Source organism: Artemia sp. Qi Xiang Cuo, chromosome 2 (assembly GCF_049724085.1).
Source record: "Artemia sp. Qi Xiang Cuo chromosome 2, ASM4972408v1, whole genome shotgun sequence".
Classification (NCBI taxonomy): domain Eukaryota; kingdom Metazoa; phylum Arthropoda; class Branchiopoda; order Anostraca; family Artemiidae; genus Artemia; species Artemia sp. Qi Xiang Cuo.
Genome location: NC_142795.1, coordinates 16,647,845 through 16,669,624, shown reverse-complemented (window position 1 = coordinate 16,669,624; position 21,780 = coordinate 16,647,845). Strand labels below are relative to the sequence as shown.

The 21,780-nt window shown below is 36.9% G+C and overlaps 1 protein-coding gene across 5 annotated transcripts in view; it reads left to right on the top strand.

Annotated features, from left to right (window-relative positions):
- The window catches only part of stac (C2 and C2B_Munc13-like domain-containing protein staccato), a 164,651-nt gene that overhangs the window by 124,626 nt on the left and 18,245 nt on the right, over positions 1 to 21,780 (top strand). For all 5 annotated transcript variants that reach the window (XM_089099313.1, XM_089099305.1, XM_089099296.1 and 2 more), the window contains exons 16-17: positions 3,117 to 3,317; positions 8,008 to 8,329. In XM_089099313.1, the coding sequence (XP_088955439.1) occupies positions 3,117 to 3,317; positions 8,008 to 8,329 (523 nt within the window). The remainder of the gene's footprint in view (positions 1 to 3,116; positions 3,318 to 8,007; positions 8,330 to 21,780) is intronic.

The following is a 21,780-nucleotide window of genomic DNA, read 5'->3' as shown; positions in this document are numbered from 1 at the left end:
AGGCACTAATTTACAATTTATTTATGAATCATATTTTTGGGGTGACTTCCGGTTCAATCTTTAATTCCCCAACCTTGTACATAGCTTAGTCTATAGCTAAATTTTGTCTCAACCGAAGGCTGTTTTTTTTTTTTTGGTGGGGGGGGGGGGGCTAAAAAGTGTCCAGAAAGAAGATTTTATTTTATATCAGGTGTTCAAAAATTGATTATTAAAAATTAATAAACTATTATCTAAAAACAGCAAAAAAAAAAAAAAAAAAATCTGCAAACTTACAATTCAGCTGCAGAAACAAAATGTCGGCTGTCAATTTAAAAATACAAAAAACGGACGAAGCTGTATTGTATTGGATGCGTTCTATAATTCTATTCTACTTAAAAATACAATTCTGACTACGAATGATGTAAGAAATAGCGATTGGGAAACTGCATTCGAAATTATTTAAACTCATTTCATAAAGACGATACTTTTTTTGTCAACATATGAAGAACTGTGTATATTGCAATATTTGCAATAGCATATTGCATCTGTCTGGTTTTTATGCAAAGTAACAAAAGAGACGAAAATTAATGAACAAGAGAGCAGTGAAGAATTATGGTATACAAAGTAATATTTGGCAGGGAAAGTCACTGCTGATAAATCACTAGGGGTGACATCGTGATTGCGTGATTTTCGGGAATTCGGGGAACCAAATATTTTTTCAGGGTGATGTATAGATTTTCGGGGAAATACCCGAAAATTCGGGGATGGTGTAAGCTTTGCTTGATTTCTAATCAGGAAAATCGAAATACTAAACCACACGAGAAGGAAAAGCTCCGACTTTGCGGTTGACGCAATAAAGAATTGCCGTAAAAAAAAAATTAAAGTCGACCGAACGGTGCCGCCTCTGCCGGCGGCGGCGTGCCTGCGTCACGCCGGTGGCAATACAACACTTTGGCGGCGGTCAACCGGGCCTCTCGTCGGCAGCGTTCGGTCGATCCACCGGCGCGGCGCCGGGGTCTATATATATATATATATATATATATATATATATATATATATATATATATATATATATATATATATATATATATATATATATATATATATATATATATATATATATATATATATATATATATATAGATATATATATATATATGTATATATATATGTATATATATATTATGTATATATATATAATATATATATATATATATATATATATATATATATATATATATATATATATATATATATATATATATATATATATATATATATATTATTTATATATATATATATATATATATATATATATATATATATATATATATATATATATATATATATATATATATATATATATATATATATATATATATATATATATATATATATATATATATATATATATATATATATATATATATATATATATATATATATATAAAGGTTGATTTTTGAAAGTTGAATGACAGGTTCATTGGACGAATGAAATTAACCCATGTACGAGGAAAGAGCCTTTTCTATCTTTCTACCATATACTACGACATACTACTCTTGACTCTGAAGTCTAACGTCGTTCAAATTCACCGTCACTGGTGTTTCATGATGTATTCATGGTGTATCAGATGTTAAACGTACCAAACCAAAACGTTTTCGGCGGCAATTTCTGAAAATTTCGACGATTTATGTTACTATAGCTTTTTAAATGGGGAAAAAGCTATAGACTTTGGAGTGGGGTAGAAGAGGAAGTAATAAACTAATAAAATAATTGGGAAAAAAATTTGGTTCCAGGAAAATTCTCCAACAAAATTATCTAAATCGCTTTGGTTTGTCAAAGTCTTTGTATTTCTCTAAATTTAAGAACAGTACAATAGAAAAGGATCTTGTGATGTGATATTTTGTGAATAACGTCTTTTAAACATCTTTTAAAAAATATACGTCTTAGTATACCGTTCTGTAATTCTAGACAAAGACTTAATGGTCCAAACACAACGTGTCTTCACAAAACTATTTTGGACTTGTATGTTGTTACATTTTGAAATTCAGATTGTTTTATTAGAAGACACGGTAATCACCTGGCTTAGGGTGTTATTATAGTGAAGAAAGCAGTGTTTATAGGTTAAGATAGTTAGGTCCTGAATTGTGGATGGAGACTGATATTCAAAAATTTTAAAAACATTTTGTCCTTTACTGATTGAAGAGAAATGACCACATTAGAGTAGTGATGTAGAACAATTAAGATAAACTTTATTGGGGGTTGCAGTGCCGGATCAGAGTAAACATATATTACTACCTGCGTGGACAGCCAATACACTCTGGCTAGAAACTTTAAGAGTTGCAATTATTCTAGGTGACAAGTGCAGTATGCGCTATCGCGCAGACGTACGGTAGTGCACTGTGACACAGACACATAAGCAAGAGCATTTTCTAAGCCTTCCTCTAGCTTACCTGCCTGGTGTAGAAAATTTATATTCATTTATTGTCGCTCAAAACGGTAAGCACTCAGTGCTTGTCCTAACATAAAGACAATATAATAAACACAAAGGCATATACAACACAGAATAGACATAAGGAAAACATCGCTAGCGCTAAAGAAAAGAATGCAGCACTAAAACACCGAGAAAACAGGAAAAATACTTCTGCTCGAATAAAAAACCTCTACACTTTTCTGTCAAATTTATGTATTTTAACATGACGTTTCTTAGGTGTGCAAAGGTTTTCCCACATTTCAAAATTTTCAATATCTCCCGTTTTGTTTGTGGTGATAGCTCGAAGTTGAAGCTATGATACAAACTATGTCTCGATGGCAAAATTCTAAATTCTCCTTCGTTCTCCCTTTTTTTTTTTTTTTTACAACCAATTCATCTTCGCTATATGCCTTATAACAATGATTTTGGAATTACAGCAGCCAAAACTACAAACAAATTGTCTCTTTTTTTTCTTTTTCTTTTTTTAATTCCTTTTTTAGATAACGCCAGAAGTTCTCTGCTCCAAAAAACAAAAGTTTCTTCGGACCATTTTTAGAATGTCACAAGTTCTCTGTTTTTTTTCTTTCCAAGATAAAACAGATTTCTTTCTAATTCCGTCGATTTTTAATTTTTATTTCACTGTTCTAATTTCTCTCTTTTTAGATGATGCCAGATGTTCTGCAATTTACCCGGTTTGCCTGTGATAATTCTGACAATCGAGATTTACTTCTTGACCAGTATGACATTAATCTTAACATGGCCAAAGAAAGGCTATCTAGTGATGATTTATTCCAACAGTGCCTTACAGTTCATTGCGAGTTGGCGTGGAAGGCCTATTGTAAAATAGTTTTGGAGAAAATTGAGGTGGGTAGACAATTCCCTTTCAGACTTTCAAAGAAATTGATATGGCTCCTCTCAAGCGTAATACTTGCACCCTACATTGAAAATTCCCTATTCTACCTTTATTCCCTATTCTATTCTACTATTCCCTATTTCCCTATTCTACCTTTATCCACTAATTCTGCCATGAGGATGAAAACAGATTTTAAAGGTCAAAATATGTATATTTGGCTCTCAAATGTTGGCTTGTACGAATAGTTAAATAAAAAAAAGTTAGTGCAATTCGTCTTGCGCTTAGTATTTTTCCAATACTACAAAGCTAAAAATTACGAGTGGTGGCTCAGAAGTCCCCAATGTTAAATAAAAAGAGAGCTGTCGGTATCTTTTTTACTTTTTCGTATATTTTGTTTATTGTTGTTTTCTTATATACTGACTCTTTCTCTCTCTCTCTCTCTCTCTCTCTCTCTCTCTCTCTCTCTCGTTCTTCCTCCCTTTCTTTATCTCTCACTAGCCTATATTCTGCAGAGTCATTTAATCTAATTCTTTTTAATCCACAAAAACGGTTTTAAAATACGGTTCTTCAAGGAATTTAGTACAAGACTTGAAGACCAAGAAGTGCAACTATGGCAAGCAGCTGTGGACAAATCTCCGAGTCTTACTTTGTATAGAGAAGTAAAAGAGAGTTTTGGTCAGGAGTTTTATTTCAAGCTGGGATTGTCCATTAATTATCTAATGATTTGGATTCAGATTCGAGCAAATTGTCTTCCAATTTATACTAAGGTTGCAAGGAAAAAGAGGGAAGGTCCGGAGGCCGGGTGTAGTTGCTTGAGATGTTGGGAAAATGATTATGGGTTGGGCCATTTCCTCCTCCGGTGTAAGCAACTATCTCATTTAAGGGGATTAATTATCCAGGAGGGGGAAGATAGGCTGCTTTGTGAGTTAATGAGGTCTAGGACTCCCCGTTATATTGTGGCAGTAGGAAATTTTGTATTGATGGGAAGGATGTCAAATGAAGTGTAATTTTTCTTTAGTATTTGTCTTTTTGTATATGGCTTTAATTGGCTTTTAAATACAGATTATTATTATTATTATTATAGGAATGCGTTATGCTTCCAAAATATGTCAGGCTGACAAATTATCGGGCGAACAAAGAAGCTTATCAAACTTAACTATCGATTATTAAACTATGATTTCGTAAAATTTCTAAACATGAACCACCAAAATTGGTTTCAAAATTTTTTTTTTGAAGAAAGTTGTTGAATTTATAGTCTAGATTATGAACTTCCTATTTCGGTTGTCAGTTTGCTACAGCCTATTCGTGATCTAGACTGTCAGTAAAATAGTGTATTTAAAATCTAGTTAATAAATTTAAAATTTGTCAGTTGAAAAGTTTGTTAGTTTTCAAATTATAGTTCCAAATCATAAAGTTTGTCAGTTAAAAAGGTGTATTGTTAGAAAGTTGAAAAAATCGAATCGTTTCTGGAGAAATGGAGAATTGAGAGCGCAATATTCAAAAAGTGATAAGGCAGGAAAGTAGAACTACCTAGCAGCTTCCTAGTAGTTTCCTCGCAAAAAGGGCTACTAGTTTCCTCGCAACAAGGGCTACTAGTTTCTTCGCAACAAGGGCTACTAGTTTCCTCGCAACAGACATTGATAAAGAGCCCATGAATACTAACACAAATTCTTTTATTGGCTTCCGAAGAGTATCTTCAGAAATATGCTAACCTAGCAGGTTATATTGGTACAAATTCAAAGATCCTTGTGGGTGTAAACACATTTTCCAAGGAACAGCTTATAGTTGGTCAAATAAGCAAAAATCCTACAGTAGGTAGAATTAAATCAAATGGAGTAGCAGGCTATTTTGATTTTGTGGACAGATAGATATATAGATAAACTTTTATTTTCACCAAAATCTTCATGGCACTGCCAAATGTCTTTGGTATAGTCGCATTATAAAAAGCATAGTCACATTATAGTCACATTAAAAATTGGATATCAAAAAAAAAACTAATCAATCCTCCTGATTTTCGTTGTACATATTTACGAAACTAGGTATAAAACTTTTCGCTAACCGCTGATGGGCACAGCATACCGGCGGAAGTTTCTCAAAAGGCACTGTAACCCTGCGCGGGAGTCGTTTCGTTGTGGATTGAGGGGGGGGGGGGAGGGTTTTGTGGATTGGGTGGATCAGCAATTTCCTTCCGAAATCCATGCAGAGTTTCTCTCTTCTTTTTTTCAGAGTTTGCATTTTAAACTTTGTCAGCAGATCTTCATACGACATTTCTGCCTGCTTTGATACTATCATTAGAGCTCTTTTCTGAGCTCTTTTGATCCTAGCGCTTTGCTCAGTAGTCAGCTCAAAATTCCATACAGGAGCTGCATATTCCAGAATTGGGCGAATAAAAGACGTAATTATTCGGAGGAGGTGATCTGGAGGGGGGCCATGTTTCGACATAAGCTTGAGCATCTGCAGCCCAGTATTACTCTTTTTTACTAGACTAGATGTGTTTACTTCCCACTTTAAATCACTGGTAATAATAACTCCCAAGAGCTTAATCTTCCTTACTTTAAGAGAATCAGAGATAGTTGGTAGAAAATTTGGTTCAGAAGAATTTAAAAATGAAATAATTAAAATTGAAGATTTACTGTCATTTACTTTCATATTTGAACTGGAGGTTTAGTGTTCACATTATCAATTAAAATTTGAGCTTTGCTACATTTATTTGCTTCACAAATTTCTGCAGGTGTAGGCTAGTCAAGATATTTCCAGTAATTTTCACAATCTTTAGCAATATCATTAATCATGACTAGATAAATAATAAGACCCAAAATGGCACCTTAAGGTACACCACAAAAAACTGGCTCGGGTTCAAAGAAAGACTTCTTATATTTAAAAATTTGGAACCTATTTATTAAAAAACTCTGAATCATTCTCACAACAGCAGCATTCACTCTAAAATCAATTAAAAGCTTAGAAATTATAATGTTATGATCAATCAAATCGAAAACCTTATTAAAATCAATTGTTATTTTGTTTAGCCATTTACCAGGTTCATCAACATGCTTAAAAATAAAATGAAAAAGACTGACTAGATAATGGGATGTTGATGTATTCTTTCTGTTACCGTACTGATGAGGATCAAGGAGGGGTACAAATTCAGCTTTTAGCCAATTTGCTAAAAACTTTCGTATATTTTGCTGAACAAGGGGGTTAAAGTGATTGGCCTCACACCATCGAAATTAAGTTCAGTATCTTTTTAGGGGTTGGAGTAACATACCCCGTTTTCCATATCTGTGGGTAAACTGAAGAAGTTGAGATGTAATTAAAAATTTGTGGTAGTGGCTTGGTCAATTGTCAGGAAATGCTTTTATAAGTTCAATCAGAATATATATGGGAGTTATACTAATTCGTTTAAGTTTCTTTATTTTAGTAAAAACTTGATCCACAGAAATAGTAGGTAAAGGTACGACATCATATGGAATTTTCTTATACTCTTGGTTCGTTTTATTTACATCAAGACGCGGCAAAGACTGGATTATTCTGGCCAAATGACCATTTAACTGGTCAGCAGCTGTTTCATCATTAGAATCTGAACAAAAATCAACACTTAGGGGATATTCCACAAATTCGTTTCATTTCATTTCCTTATACCACATGCTAGGCTTTGATTCAAAAAGGTTATCAATTTTTTTGTGGTAATACTCAGCCGCAGCTTTCCTTGTCATTTTACTTACTTAGTTGCGGAGCATATTAGCATTTCATTTCCTATTTTCTCTTCTTTTCTTAGTTGAATTTTATACTGAATCAAATCTTTAATTTCTTGGGTTATGTAAGGACGATCTGTGTTGCACCGCTTGAGCGTTTTCTTAGGAAAGCATTCTTCACAATTGTTTCTTAATTTATCTTGCAAAAATTTAGCTTTTTCATCAGAGGACTCTAAAATTGCTACTTCATCCCAGGACTCGGATTCGGATTTTTGGTCAGCAAGGTATATAACATAATGATTTACATTATCATAATCACAGATATAACCATCAAAATTATTTATGCTTAAAAGTGTTAGGGAGGGAAAATTAATATATGGGGACAAAATTAGGTATAGAGGGGCAGAGGAGGGCCTGGTGACCCCCTGTCCCTTAGAAATTCATGCCTTGATGAATAGTCTAAGTTCAGCTATTGTCAGGATTACGGTGGTCTAAGTTTGCCACTAGAAAAGGCTTTAAGTTAGTATGAGCAACTAAGTTGCATTAAATATGAAGTTTTAATGAGATGTGTATTCTAGATTTGTGCTTTGCTGTAATTGTTTCATATTGCAAGGTCTTTAACATCGTTGTATGTCTGACTCTAGTGGAATCGGTTTGCAGTTAATGCTTCAATGATTGACAGCCAACCTTGAACCCAGCGTCTGCCATATTTCCTGAATCCGTTGACCGACTCCAAATAGAGCTTGATGGCAGATAACATTCATTTGACTACTGGCTAGCTTCCTTCACAACGGTAACGGTAAAAAGTTGAGGTATTAGTTCAACATTGATTCTCCAAGACATCGTTATACATGGCTGAACCACCAGAGGTGTGTGTCTCAGTATTTTTTCAATATTTTGAAAAAATAGTGAGGTTTCAATATTTTGTAAGAAAAATACGTCAAAATGTATTTTATAAAATAAGTCAAATTGAATCCAGGTATGTTCCAAATATTCCTTTCTTTTGTAGGAGAAGCAGCCACCTGCAGTATTCCAAAATATATCAAATCTAGTCAAGTCAACGTGCCTTTTCTTCTATGGGATTGAAGATCCAGAAATTACTGAAGAATTAATGGGAGGAGCCTTATTAAAAGAAGTTCAATCCTGGTTAGACATATATGCTGCAGAAACATGGCAGATTATTCATAGATATCTGATTAACAGACATGAGCAGCAGCGAGATTTAGCTGAATCCCCATATGGCGCATTGGCGGTTAAAGCAATGTTTTCTGGCACCAATCTCTTTGTTGAGGTGCTCAATGCCAGAAAACTTGTAAAAATGGATATTGGAGGTATTTTATGTTTTCAATATTTTTCTTTGTGATATCAAAGGTGCGAAATCAAGGTTTTCTTTGCGATATCATACAAATATAAATTTGACTATTTTATGTTCTCATATGTATCTTCCAGACATCAAAAGTGTTCGAAGATCAAGCTTGAATATTTTACGTTTTCGAATTATTTCTTTCGATATCGAAAGTCAGCCAAGTAAGAGTTCAAGTATTATATGTTTTTAATATGTTTATTTCTTATAGTACTATATTTTACACAGAAAAAATCGTCAAACAGAGTCCATCTAAGTATAAATTTGAATATCTTATGTTTTCAATCTGTTTCTTTCCGGTATGAAAGGTCATCTAAGTGTAAATTTGAGTATTTTGTTTTCAATATGTTTATTTCCGATGTCAGGTTATCTAAGATCAAGTTTGACTACTTTTTGTTTTAATATATATATTTTTTTAATATAAAAAATTATTTGAGTACAAGTTCAACTATCTTTTGTTTTCAATAGTTTTTTTTTATTTTTTCTTAGTCACAACTCCTTAAAACAGAGAGCCGTCCAAAAGTTGTGACGCAAGCAAGTTGCGACTCAACCTGTCTAAATTAAAATGAATATTGTTCCTTCTTTCAAAAGGGTAGTCTACACCTTATGTCCCTATTTTGTGCGCTTTCGCTTTCAATTTCATTTGCATCGTTCAATTTGCATGCGTATATGAAGGGGGTTACCCCATCCTCAACACCTTGCTTTTCACGCTAATTTTTTTTAGTACTTTTAAGAAAGCTTCTCATTCTAATTAAACGGCCGTTATGTTTCAGGAATCGTTCTGAAAGAACTGGGACAAAATGTCAAACTTTAGCGTCAAGAGTTTTCAATAACGAGTTTTTTAGGGTTTTAAGAGTTTTTTTTTAGTTTTCAAATAATGCTGGAAAACCTGGCTCCTCTCCCTCGGAAAATTACACCTGGACAGTTCTTTCCTCGCTGAAAATCCCCTGGAAAATTTCTTGTTGACGATTCTGCCTTAAAAATTCTTCTTAGCACACTTTTATTTGAAAAAGACTAATTTCTGATCGTTTTTCAAATCATATTGGAAATCCCTCCTTCATGGAAAATTGTCCGTGGAAATCCCCCCCCCACAGTGGAAATTGAACCCTGCTGAAAATTTCCCCCGGACAATTCACCCTTAACATCGGCACATGTAAAATTTAGTCGGCAAAGAGAAAGTAAGACAAATAAAGATATCTCCGCATAGGAGTTCTGGTAAATTCCCGCAGTATAAAATTTCCCCTGCAAAGTTCATCCCCGGAGACTTCCCTCTCCTCGGGAGATTATTCTTGTGGAAAATACCGCCACAGAAAATTTTCCCCCTCCCCCATGCTCTTCTTAACTTACTGCTGTTTTCCCCAGAGCCTGTGGGGCATGTTATCCCCAAAAGCATAGCTATTGAACCTTTAAACTATTCTGAACAAAATGGCCATCTCGGAATTTTGATCAGACGACTCATGGGAAAAAGGGCATGGGAGGGGAGCTAGTTGTTGTTGTTTGTTGTTTGGGGTTTGATGCATTCGACCAATAGGTCGTATGCGTTCCTATCACTTGGTTTATCTGTGCCTTTTGTAATGACTAGCTTGCTTGGGTGTCACTTCAGTCAATATTTGCTGAACTAGATCATGTAACACTTAACTTGCTATTGGTAGGGGGCTATTCACCTGCAGCAGTTGCCTGCATTGAAATATAGGAATCAAAATAATGCAACTATCCTTTGTCGTAGAGCAATTAAAGTACATATTCAACACTATTATAATAAATAATACATTTTTATATTATAACCTGTCACATACTTCCAGATATAAAAATATAAGCAGATAAAATAAGGATATTTAAAACAAATAAAATAGTTAATAGGATAACTTTAAAATAAAATAATATGTGACGGGGCATCAGGGCCTCTAAGATTTAAATAATATGGGATCATCTACCGCATATCTTGCTATTTATAGGAGTTAATCACCAGCAACAAGTTTCTGCATTTCAAACAGTTCATGGTAACTGTAATATAAGTTTCATCAAGTTTAGTCTTACTCATCAAAAGTTACGCGCCTGAGAAAATTTGCCTCGTTTTCAAAAAAAGGAAAATACCCCCTAAAAGTTATAGAACTTTAATGAAAATCACACAATCAGATTCAGCATATCAGAGAACCCTACTGCAAAAATGTGGAATTGTGTATTTTTTGCCAGAAGAAAGATCACGGATGAGTGTTTATTTATTTTTTTTTCTCCAGGGGTGATTGTATCGAACCAATGGTCTTAAAATATAGCAGGACGGCTCCTTCGAATGGAAATTAAAAGTTCTAGTGCCCTTTTTAAGTGACAAAAAATGTAAGGCAACAAGGCCCCCTCCCACGTTCATTTTTTCCCAAAGTCACCCGATCAAAATTTTGAGATAGCCATTTTGTTCAGCATGGGTGAAAAATATAAAAACTAGGTCTTTGAGGATGATTTAATCCCCCACAGTCCCCGGGGAAGGTCTGTAAGTTATGAACTTTGCCAAATGTTTACCTATAGTATTGGTTATTGGGAAATAAACAGAAGTTTTCAGGGGTGATTTTTTCTCGTACTGGGGGGGGGGGGGGGTCGGTGGTTACGTGGAAGAATCTTTCCATGGAGGAAGTTTTCACTGGGGAAGGGACATTGCTATGAAGGGGGCGCCGGATTTCCCAGCATTATTTAAAAAACGATCAGAAATTAAATAAAAAAAAAAAACAATTTTTTTAGCTGAAAGTAAGGAGCAACATCAAAACTTAAAACGAACAGAAACTATTACGTATATGATTGGGTTCGCCCCCTAGTCAAAACCTCACTCTTTACGCTAAAGTTTTTTTGGTACTTTCATCAGAGCTATTCATTCTAATTAACGGCCTTTGTGATTAAGGGGTCATTCTTAAAGATTGGAAAAAAAAATTGAACTTTAGCGTAAAGAGTGAGGTATTGACTAGGGGGCGAACCCCCTAATATACTTAATAAAAATATAGGAATACAGAAGCTCGTTACGTAAGTTAATTCGTAAGTTACGTCAGATCAAAATTTCGAGAAAGCAATTTAGCCAAAAAAAGTAAAATTAATATGCGAATTTCGTTTTAATTATTTATGTGCGGTGAGCCAAAATCAAAGCTGCATTAATTCAAAAAGTTCAGAAACTAAATATATAAAAAACAGTTTTTTTTAACTGAAAGTAAGGAGTGACATTAAAACTTAAAACGAACAGAAATTATTCCATATATGAAAGGGGCTGTCCTCTCCTCAACGCCTCGCTCTTTACGCTGAAGTTTGACTCTGTCTCAACTTTATTTTTGAAAACAATAAAACACTTTAGCCTAAAGAGCGAGGCGTTGACGGGGGGACAACCCCTTTCATATACAGACTAATTTCTGTTTGTTTTAAGTTTTAATGTCGTTTCTTATTTTCAGTAAAAAAAAAACTTGCTTTTTTTTATTTAATATAAACAGGGACCAAAATAATGCAATTTACCTTATCAGACAGCGATCATAATGCTCGTGCAGCTCAATTATAATAAATAATACAAATAACTTGTTACCTGTCACCTAAATCAACATATAAAAATATAAACAAATAAAATACAAATAAGATAACTCTAAAAAAAAAGGAAAAATTTTAGGGAATGAACCAAGCCAGTAGTCTTAACCAAATTACCTAATAGGTTTCTGCTTAGTCATCCAGGCCAAAATCAAGGAAAAATGGTGGAGAGAGAACAAGTCATTTGTCTGAGAAGGGGATAGAATAGGTCTCAATAGCCTAGTTATAGCACCTTCTGGGCTAGGTATAGACTTCTTTCCTTTGCGTTTCCTTTCTGCTTTTCCAGGACTGCTGGTAACTGCTGACATTGTGGGAAGGCTTGAACCATCTCTATTTAGGTTTTCAACTGAGTTATTCAGGCTACAGACTGCATTTTGAAAATGTTTTGGTGCTAACTTAGAAAGCAGTTTGCAAGTAGATGTTATAACCTGAGTTAGATGAGAGATCTGCTTTGCAACACCTTCAAACATGGTCATGTACCTCAGGTTGAGTTTCTCAACTGGAGGTTGGCTAGGAGTCAGTTGAGGGAAAGAATATGTGTAACTCGGGGATGTGTTATGTATGAGTTGGAAGTCATTTCTTCAAAGCCTCAGCAGCAGTCCTCATGAGGACATTATTGGTGAATGAGCAAGTAACTATAGTTTTCTTTTCCATGAGTATTGGACACTCCTTGGAGTTAGTATCATGCTTTCCATTGCAATTTGGGCACTTAAGTACCTGCTCTTCCTTTACTATCTTGGATTAGGGACATTCTTCAAGGGCGTGTTGTCCACTACATAGTAGACATCTTCTGCCTCTGTGGCAATTAGAAGCCACGTGGCCAAAACCTTGGCAATTGAAGCACTCTATTTTCCGGGGGATTAACTGCTTTACTGTATAGCTTTTGCCCTAAACAGAGATTTTAGTGGGAACCGGAAATCCTGATAGAAAGTGCAAACCAAAGGGGTAACCATAGGACTTGGATTTTTGAAGGTCACTGTCACTTGTTGGATTCTATCATCATCTTGGACCTCTCTAATAAAATCATCCATATTGGTGACCTCCTCAGATGAGATAAATGGAATACCTTTTTTGTTTCTGATTGAGTTGGGGTTGGAGTTAGGAGCAAGCATAAACTTTACCTGACAATCATTTACTGCTATATCTGACATAGAAAGTATGGCAGTAGATACTGACCGGTTCATGGCTATTATGATAATAAAGCCATGAGGTCCAAGTCTTTCTAGCATTGAGCCATAATGGCCCCTATACTCATGTTTTGGAGGTGTTCAAACAGTTTTTTTTCCAATAACTGTTCTACTCCCAAAGGTCAGTATTTTACTGGTCTCATTTGGACCTTCTACTCCTAGTATCAGAATCCTTACACCAAAATTATTTAGGCCAGGGATAACAGGACTACTAACCGTCCTGTCAGTCATAACAAACAGAATACCTATAGGTTAAAAATAAACAGCTGAAGCAAAGTCAAATAAATAATACAAGTACAAGCAGAGGGAGAGAACCCTAAGTCAATAGTGGGCTAGCCTATATAAAGCTTGCAAAGTAAATCAGAGGCAGGCACTGGAAACAGGTTGATAAGCACTCTCAAGCAAGCACTGTCAAAACAAGCCAAGCCAAAATTGAACCGTACACCAAGTGTATAGGCGTCAGGGACCCAAAGGGGTGAGCCCCTTGTGATTTAATCAACAAACTGTGTCACAGATATAACCCAACTAGGGTAAAAGCAATATCTAATATATTTAGTGTATTTGAAGTTCAATTCGCCTTTTCTTCCTTCAAGTCAGTCTGTCAGTCTTGACTTTTCTCTTAATCAAAAATTTCCTAAACTAAAAATGGATGCTCTCCAATCTGTTTAATCACCTAAAAAGGGCGCTAGAAATTTTAATTGTCATTCGAATGAGCCCTCTCTGAATATACTTGGACCATTGGTTTGGTACCATCACCCCTGGGAAAAAAATTAAATAAACTCGTATCCCTGATCTTTCTTTTGGCAAAAAAAAAAAAAAAAAAAAAAAAAAAAAAAAAAAAACTTCGAATCTGACGGTGCGATCTTCATTAAGATTCCTTCACTTTTTGGGGGTGTTTCCTATCTTTATTGAAAATCGGGCAAATTTTCTTAGGCTAGTAGCTTTTGACGGAAAACACTAAACTTAATGAATCTTATATATTTAAATCTTTAATTTATATATTAAAAATCTGCTTCAGCCTAAGATGTCCTAAATTAAGAGAGATTCTGAGAAATAAAAGTAATCAATGAATAGATCTCTTAGTCTGAATATCAACTTTTTAGTCTGAATATCAATGGTTGTCGCAACAAAGAAAAAAACATAGATAACATCCTTCAAATTCATGACGTGTTATTTATCCAGAAGTATATCCAGAAGTATATATGTATATGCTTTCTGGGGTGAATATAAACTTCCTGAACAGATCCCGGTCGCACGATGTCTTTGTAGAGCCGGTGAGATCTACGGCAGGTTTTTCGTCCGGAGGCCTGGCAATATACGCTAGGAAGGAACTTTTGGCTAAGCCGACTCTTACAAGCAGTAGTCTGTTGTGTATGTCTGTTGAGGGAATTGAGTTCATCAACTTATCACTGTCTACTAACTACAACAATACTGTCTCTCTGACAAAGTTCTCAAGAGCACTAGATGGCCTAAGACAGCACTTGGAGTGTCTTGAGCTTCGTGGGTGTAAATGGCTAATTGCCGGGGACCTCAACTGTGACCCATGCAAGGACAATATTTTATCTTATATTTTTATGAATTGCCTCCCCGCCACTTTCAAGATTTGGCCGAAGTCCCTAGATTTTACGTACAGACATACTAGTGGTCATACCTCCAATGGCTCCAATATTGACCACGTAGTTTCATGCACATCCATTTCTAGTCCTCCAGTTACAGTTTGCATGGATAATCCGATTAGTGACCATTCCAGACTTTCGTGTCAGATGCAGCCAACACAGAGCACTATTTTCGCTTGTTCCAGAAAATGGGGCTATAAGCAAAATTGGGGAAATGCAATATTCCCCTTTATGTTGCCATTGTTGCTTCGGTCCTAGGTTGCATAAAACTTCCGTTTCATCTACAATGCTCTGGCCCTTCCAATGTCTCAACCGCGGTTAATTTCAACACTTATTACCATCAAGTCATCCATGCTCTCAAAGTTGCCGAAGTAAAAGCGGGTCCTACAAGACGAGCCAAAATTGTGACAGAAAAACCGATGTGGTCCGAATCCTCTGAACTCCAGTCGGAAAATGACATGTAAAAACATAGCTGAAAATTTGTATTGCTTGTGGTAGACCGCTACGCGGGACTATATTCGAGCTGAAACGGAGCACATAACGCAAATATAAAGCTGAAATGAAGAGGTATTGGATTATCAGCAACAGTTCACTGGAAATAAGAAATCATGGCTAAGCCTAATCAGACCAGACGATTGTCCATCTAGTACTTCTCTGACACTACAGGATTGGGACTCTTACTATATTTCGATGTATGGAGATGAGAATCTTACTGTAACCAATCAGTATGAAAATGAAGTTTCCAGCTAGCTTGCACATTTCTCAGGGCAGCATTGCGTTGTTCCCATTTCCGTTGAGAAGATCAAGTTAGCTGTCAGAAAAGTACTTTCCAAAGCAAAGAATGGGATAGACTGCTACGGTCTTTCAATAAAACATCTCAAGCACTTACCTGAATGCTTCTATTCGCATTTTAAGCTTATTCTCCAAATGTTTGTCACCAGGGGTTTTGTTCTCAACTCTTTCCTGAAAGGGATTATCTCATCTATCAGCAAAAAAGGAAAAGATTCAAACGAATGCAAGTCTTATAGACCCATAATTATCTCGTGCATCTTGAGCAAAGTGTTTGAATATGTTATCTTCTCTGAGCTTGATACTCAACACTTTGGAGACAATCAGCTTAGATTCAAGAAATGTCTCGGGTGCCCGGAGGTTCTTTGCCTTCTGGCTAACGTACTTATGGACTCTGAAGAAATAAGTCCCCTCTATATATGTGCATTATTGATATATCGAAAACGTTCGATAGCGTCACTCACATGCAAGCGATGAACGCTCTACTCCATAATGGAGTAAGTTCGAGCATAGTAAGTAGTTACTAAGTAAATGGAAAGGTACAATTTCAGATCCTGCAAAAACCTACTCCAGGAAATAGTCCAGGACTTTTAGCTCAAAAAAGTGTCGAACCCGGACAAAATTGCAATATAAACGAAAATGGTACCAAAATGATCAGAAAAAAATTCTGTACAACATACTAAAAGTCCCCATAAATCCGAGTGGGGCGAGTACCCGAAAAACAGGGGAAAAGGGGGAAATGCGGGGGAAATTGGGAAAAATGCCGAACATGCCCAGAAAATAGTTTAAAGTGAGTTTTCTGAGGTTTTCACATACGCTGATTACGAAATTGACATCTAAAATTCAGTATAGAAAAAGAGTACTACGGAAAACGGGGGAACAGGGGAAAGAGGGGAGAAAAGAGAAGAATACAGAGTAGGGGTAGAAAGCGGTTTGCAAGATATTTTCTGGGGTATTCCTATCTGGTGATTACGAAATTGAGAACTAAAATGATATTAAAAAACTGATTAACATAAAACGGGGAAATGGGGGGGGAGGGAGGGGAAAAAGGGAAATATACCGGGTAGGGGTAGAAAGCAGGTGGAAATGTTTACAAATGTTAATACAGGAGATCTATAGAGGTTCGGCTACCCCATAGGTTCGGAAAAGGCAAAAAAAAAACTCGAGAAAGAAATACGGAAAGATATTGAAATTACTTTATTCCGTATTCCTCGCCGTTATCAACAAGCGCGTGGGTTCTTCAACATAATCCTGTTCTAATTTGACATTCAGTAAAATAAGCAAGGTAGACTAGTCACCGCGGAGTTCCAGTGCTGACGACAAGACCCTACCTGATAGACTGACACCTAGCGCATCCAATAGTCCCCAGTCTGCGTGGATGCTTACACATGTCACATGGTAGCAGGATAAATCAAGGTACGACGAGATTTTTTTGTTAAGTCAAGCATAATTTTGCGTATCGGCAACTCTTCTTTCAGTACTAATCCAAGTTTAATTCATTATTTTCCCTAGGTGCCTTACTTTTTGGTTATAGTTGCGTTTCGTCAAGATTAAGCGAGAGTAACATCTAGTTTTCTGAGACGGTCTTTCCAGATGTATGACGATTTGATGGATGGAAAGATTTCTGTGGAAGAAGCGGCTAATCACGAAGCCCTTCAGGTGGTTTCGCTACGCCTCGAAGCCTTAAAATCGTCTCTGAAATCCAGCAGAACTGCGAAACTATTCATGCAGTATTCCGAAATAGTTTCGATCTTTCGGAAGTTTTTGAAAGCAGAAAGGACTGGAGACTGGGATCTCTACTTATCCTCTCTTTCTGAAATGCTCCCATACCTCGCTGCTGCGGGGCATAATCTTTATGCCAAGTCAGTTCGTCTTTTTCTTCAGATGATGCAGGAACTTGAAACATCGAATCCACAGCTCTTCGGACAGTTTGCAAGCGGCAAGTTTATTGCCCGACGAAGTGATCGTTATTGGACTGGATTGGCTCTAGACCTCGTCATCGAGACAGTGCTGATGAAGAGCCTAAAAACAGATGGAGGGCTGACAAGAGGAAAAGGGATGACTGAGCTTCAGAGAAATATATGGACAATGTCTATGCCACTGCTCGCTTCAGTGAATGATCTAATGCAGAAATTGACGGGCCTAGAGTACAGTTCTAGTGAACAGCACGTTACTGCAACCGCAGTACGAATAAAGAGAGGTACTTAGGATCTACTGACATTTCTTGAATTCCTTCTAGAGAACTGTCCTTTCACTAGTTCCACAGAGATTAGAAGTACAGATTCCGGGCTGATTGCCCAACAAGGCGTCAATGCAGAGGATGCTAAAGCTGTAGGTAAGCTGATCCTCCAGGGCATGGATGGCTAATCCCTCGAAAGTTTTTCATTCAGGAAGAAAGACAAAGTCGTTACACTGGCATCCGATGGGAACGTAAGGATAGATGGCGAGATTTTGCATATCGACCCTGCACTGCTTTTTCAACGTCTTTCGACTGCTGCCCATACATCTGAAAATGACATGGCAGAAACTCTACGTTACGAACTGTGCAGTTATCCGCCCGCTTTGTTAGAGAATTCTGGCATAATGCGTCAGCCAGACAAACCTGCACTAGCGAAAGCAATGTGGAAAGAAGCGAAAACGGACTCGATTCACCACCTGCCAGTGTCAGATCGTGTCGCTGTAGTTGACGGAGGTTGGCTGCTTCAGCAAGTACCTTGGAAGATTGGTGGTACTTATGATTCAATCTGTGACAGCTTTGTTAGTTTCGTTACTCGACGCTGTACCTCCCCTACTGTTGTCTTCGATGGATACAGCGCTGGTCCAACCACGAAAGATGCTACCCACAACTGACGGTGTAAGGGAAGCCAGCATCAAGTGATCGATTTCAGTTTAGGGATGAAGCTCCAGAAAAAGAAGGAAGAGTTTTTGAGCAACTCTCAGAACAAACAGCGAATTATAAGCTACATCAGGGAAAAACTCAGAGTCAAAGGATTTGAAGTCGTCCATGCGAAGGACGATGCTGACTATCTAATCGTGAAGACTGCCGTAACGAAAGCAGAAAACTCTGAAACAATAGTTCTTGGCAACGACACTGACCTTCTGATTCTACGCTTGTATCACCTCCCGCCTAATGCAAAAACACTTTACTTCGAATCGTCAACGAACGCAAAAGAAGCGATAACGCGGCTCTGGTGCCTCAGCGAAGTTAAAAAAAAAAATGGGAGAAGTATCCAGGCTACTTCTGGTAGCGCACGCACTCTTGGGATGTGACACGACCTCACGAGTTTTCGGACTTGGAAAGCAAGCTGTGCTACCTCTTTTGAAGAAGAGCGAAGTATTCAGAAAAAAATGCGAAGTGTTTCTGAATGAATAATCGTCTAGAGATGAAATTGTGAAAGCGGGTGACTATCTTCTCCTCAGCTTGTATAAAGCACGATCAAACGAAGATCTCACTAAGCTGCGACATCGAATTTTCTTGTAAAAAGTTTCTTCGTCAAATACTACGGCGTTTGTTAAGCCTGAAAGGCTTCCGCCAACCGAAGCTGCAGCTTCATTCCACTCCCAGTGAGTGCGCCTCCAGGTATCCCGTTGGAAAGGGGAACCAGCTGAACTCGACCCGGCTGACTGGGGTTGGGTCCTCAGAGACCATAAATGTTCACCTGTGATGACCGATTTGTTGCCCGTACTTCAGACTCTTTTGAGTGTCGTGAGATACAACTGCAAGACAGGCTGCCAGACCTCACGGTGTAGCTACAAGCAAAATGAATTAGCGTGTACGTTCGTGTGCGGAGAATGTCAGGGTATCAACTGTTTGAACAGGGACAACGAGATTCTCGAAGACGAGGAGCTCGACTAGTGGCATCAATGTTGTGTTTTTCAAGTCAACTCTACTGCCTTAAAAAGTGCAGATTTTACCTATAGTTACTGAAGTTCTTTTTTTAGTTTTTTATTCAACGATATTGTCTTTGAAAGTACAAATTTTACCTATAATAGCTGAAGTTTTATACTGTGATCACTGCCAAGCGGTTGTTTTCTTTATGTTTAGTAATTCAAATGGTTGTAAGAAATGTCTGTGATTCAAGAAAGTAAAAGTTTGATACTTAAGCGAATTATTTTGTCCATAGGCCTACTTATTAGCCATTAGCAGCTGGCTCAGGAGTCAGGCTTCCCTTCCCCTTTTCCGTTATTTCCTCCAGTTTTGTTCGGTTTTCATGGTTCTCGTTTTTTTTCCTTCATTTTAGGTGTCAGTTTCTTGATCAGCAGATAGGAAAACCCCAGAAAACACATTTCAAACTGATTTCTAACCCTGACTTCAATTGTCCCTTTTCTTCCCCTCTTCCCCCCTTTTCCCCCGTTATGGTGGGACTCATGTTCTTTATTTCATTTTAGATGTCAGTTTCGGGATCAGCAGATAGAAAGACCCCAGAAAACATATTTCAAAGTGCTTTCTACCCCTACCCTGTATTTTTAAATTTTTTCCCCTCTTCTGCCTGTTCCCCGCGTTTTCCGTAGTACTTTTATTCTATACTGAATTTTAGATGTCAGTTTCTTGATCAGCGTATGGGAAAGCCCCAGAAAACTCACTTTGAACTATTTTCTGGGCATGTTCGGCATTTTTCCCAATTTCCCCCCCCCCATTTCCCCCTTTTCCCCTGTTTTTCAGGTACTCGCCCCACTCGGATTTATGGGGACTTTTAGTATGTTATACAGAATTTTTTCTGATCATTTTGGTACCATTTCCGTTTATATTGCAATTTTGTCCGGGTCAAACCCTAAAAGTCCTGGACTAAAATCTCTTGCCTCGATTTATTGTTCAGTGTGCTAACCACACATAATCTACCTCGCCGGTGTATCCCACTTGCTGTCAGTGAGAGACACTGAAAACGTCATAAAGGGCTACCAGAAATATGCAAAATTTTACTGCACATACCCAAGCTTTATAGGAATTCCCGCCTTGAAAATGTGGTTTTAGAGAGCCATCCAAACAATGGCCTAGCATTCGAAATAATTAAGTGCTAAAAGTTAAATTTGATTGATAACGTTTCTCACCTGCATTTATTTGTGTCGTGAAGTACAATGAGTGTCGTATCTTTATCTTTTTGGAAGCTGGTTTCTTTTTCTTTTCTTTTTTGTAGTGCGCCGCTATAATCTATTTTTGTAGATGGTAGTTGAATAAATGTTATTACTATTATTATTATTAATACAATAGTTATAATAACGAAATTTTCACTTTAGCCATAAAGAGAGCAGAGCTCGATGTGTCATAAAAATCCAATTCTTTTGGAACATACATCGAAGCTAAAATTCCATTTTTTAGGGTTTCGGTTACTATTGAGCGAACTGCTTGACATATCCCTCTGGCTCCCGATTGTAGGTACATTTGTAGAATTTCTTTCATTTTATCTTTTTATTGAAGAAGTTTCAACTATAATTGTTCTTTTGACCCAGGGGGCTGTGAACCCGCAAATGCTATTGAATATAGACTCCAGGCAGCTAGGATTGCATGATGCATCAAGAAACTCTTGTAGTGGGGAGGGGGAGGTTTGATTATTTTTCTAGTGGAAATGTGCCATTGTGTGGCAGTATTGTCGCTCCAATTGGGAAGCAAAGTAATTAGCTACAGAAAAAAAGGCTGTTAAATGACAAACGGGGCTGCCAACAAATTGTTATATTTTTTCTTGGCACATTCATTTAAATATAAGGAAAAGAATTTGTTTTTACCGTGAATGTCGAAGATTTTCCACTTTTGATTATTTAGCCAGAAAAAAGATGTTATCAGACGATATTCTGGGTTGGAGGGAGGGTCCTTGTAAGAGCCTAATACTAGACTGTATAGTGATTTTAGCTTTGCAGTGTTTACCGTTTGCGTAATCATTTAGACTGGCTGGTCGGCAGGTACTCTGGGTGACTTTTCGACTGAATGAATCATCCTAGCTCTCGGTTTTCTGTGACTTTCAGTTTCAGTTTATGTCCGGCTTTTGTTGATTAATAAATGAATCTCTTTTGTACGAGTGAAAGTTCCTATGGTAAGGGCATAAGACAGTGCAGCTTAAGTTTGCTTCTCTCTTTTTAATTTTTAACTCCCCAGCTCAATACCTGACATCGATTAATCATTTGATGGCCTGATTGTTGTTTACCCTAATAACCAATTTTATAATGATCTGTAAAAGTATTCTGTCTTGTTCATACAATTTTTCAATTTTTACAAGTTTTCTTTGACAACCTTCGCTAGTAATTACTAAATTTTACACTCATATATTTTTTTTTCTTTTTTGCAA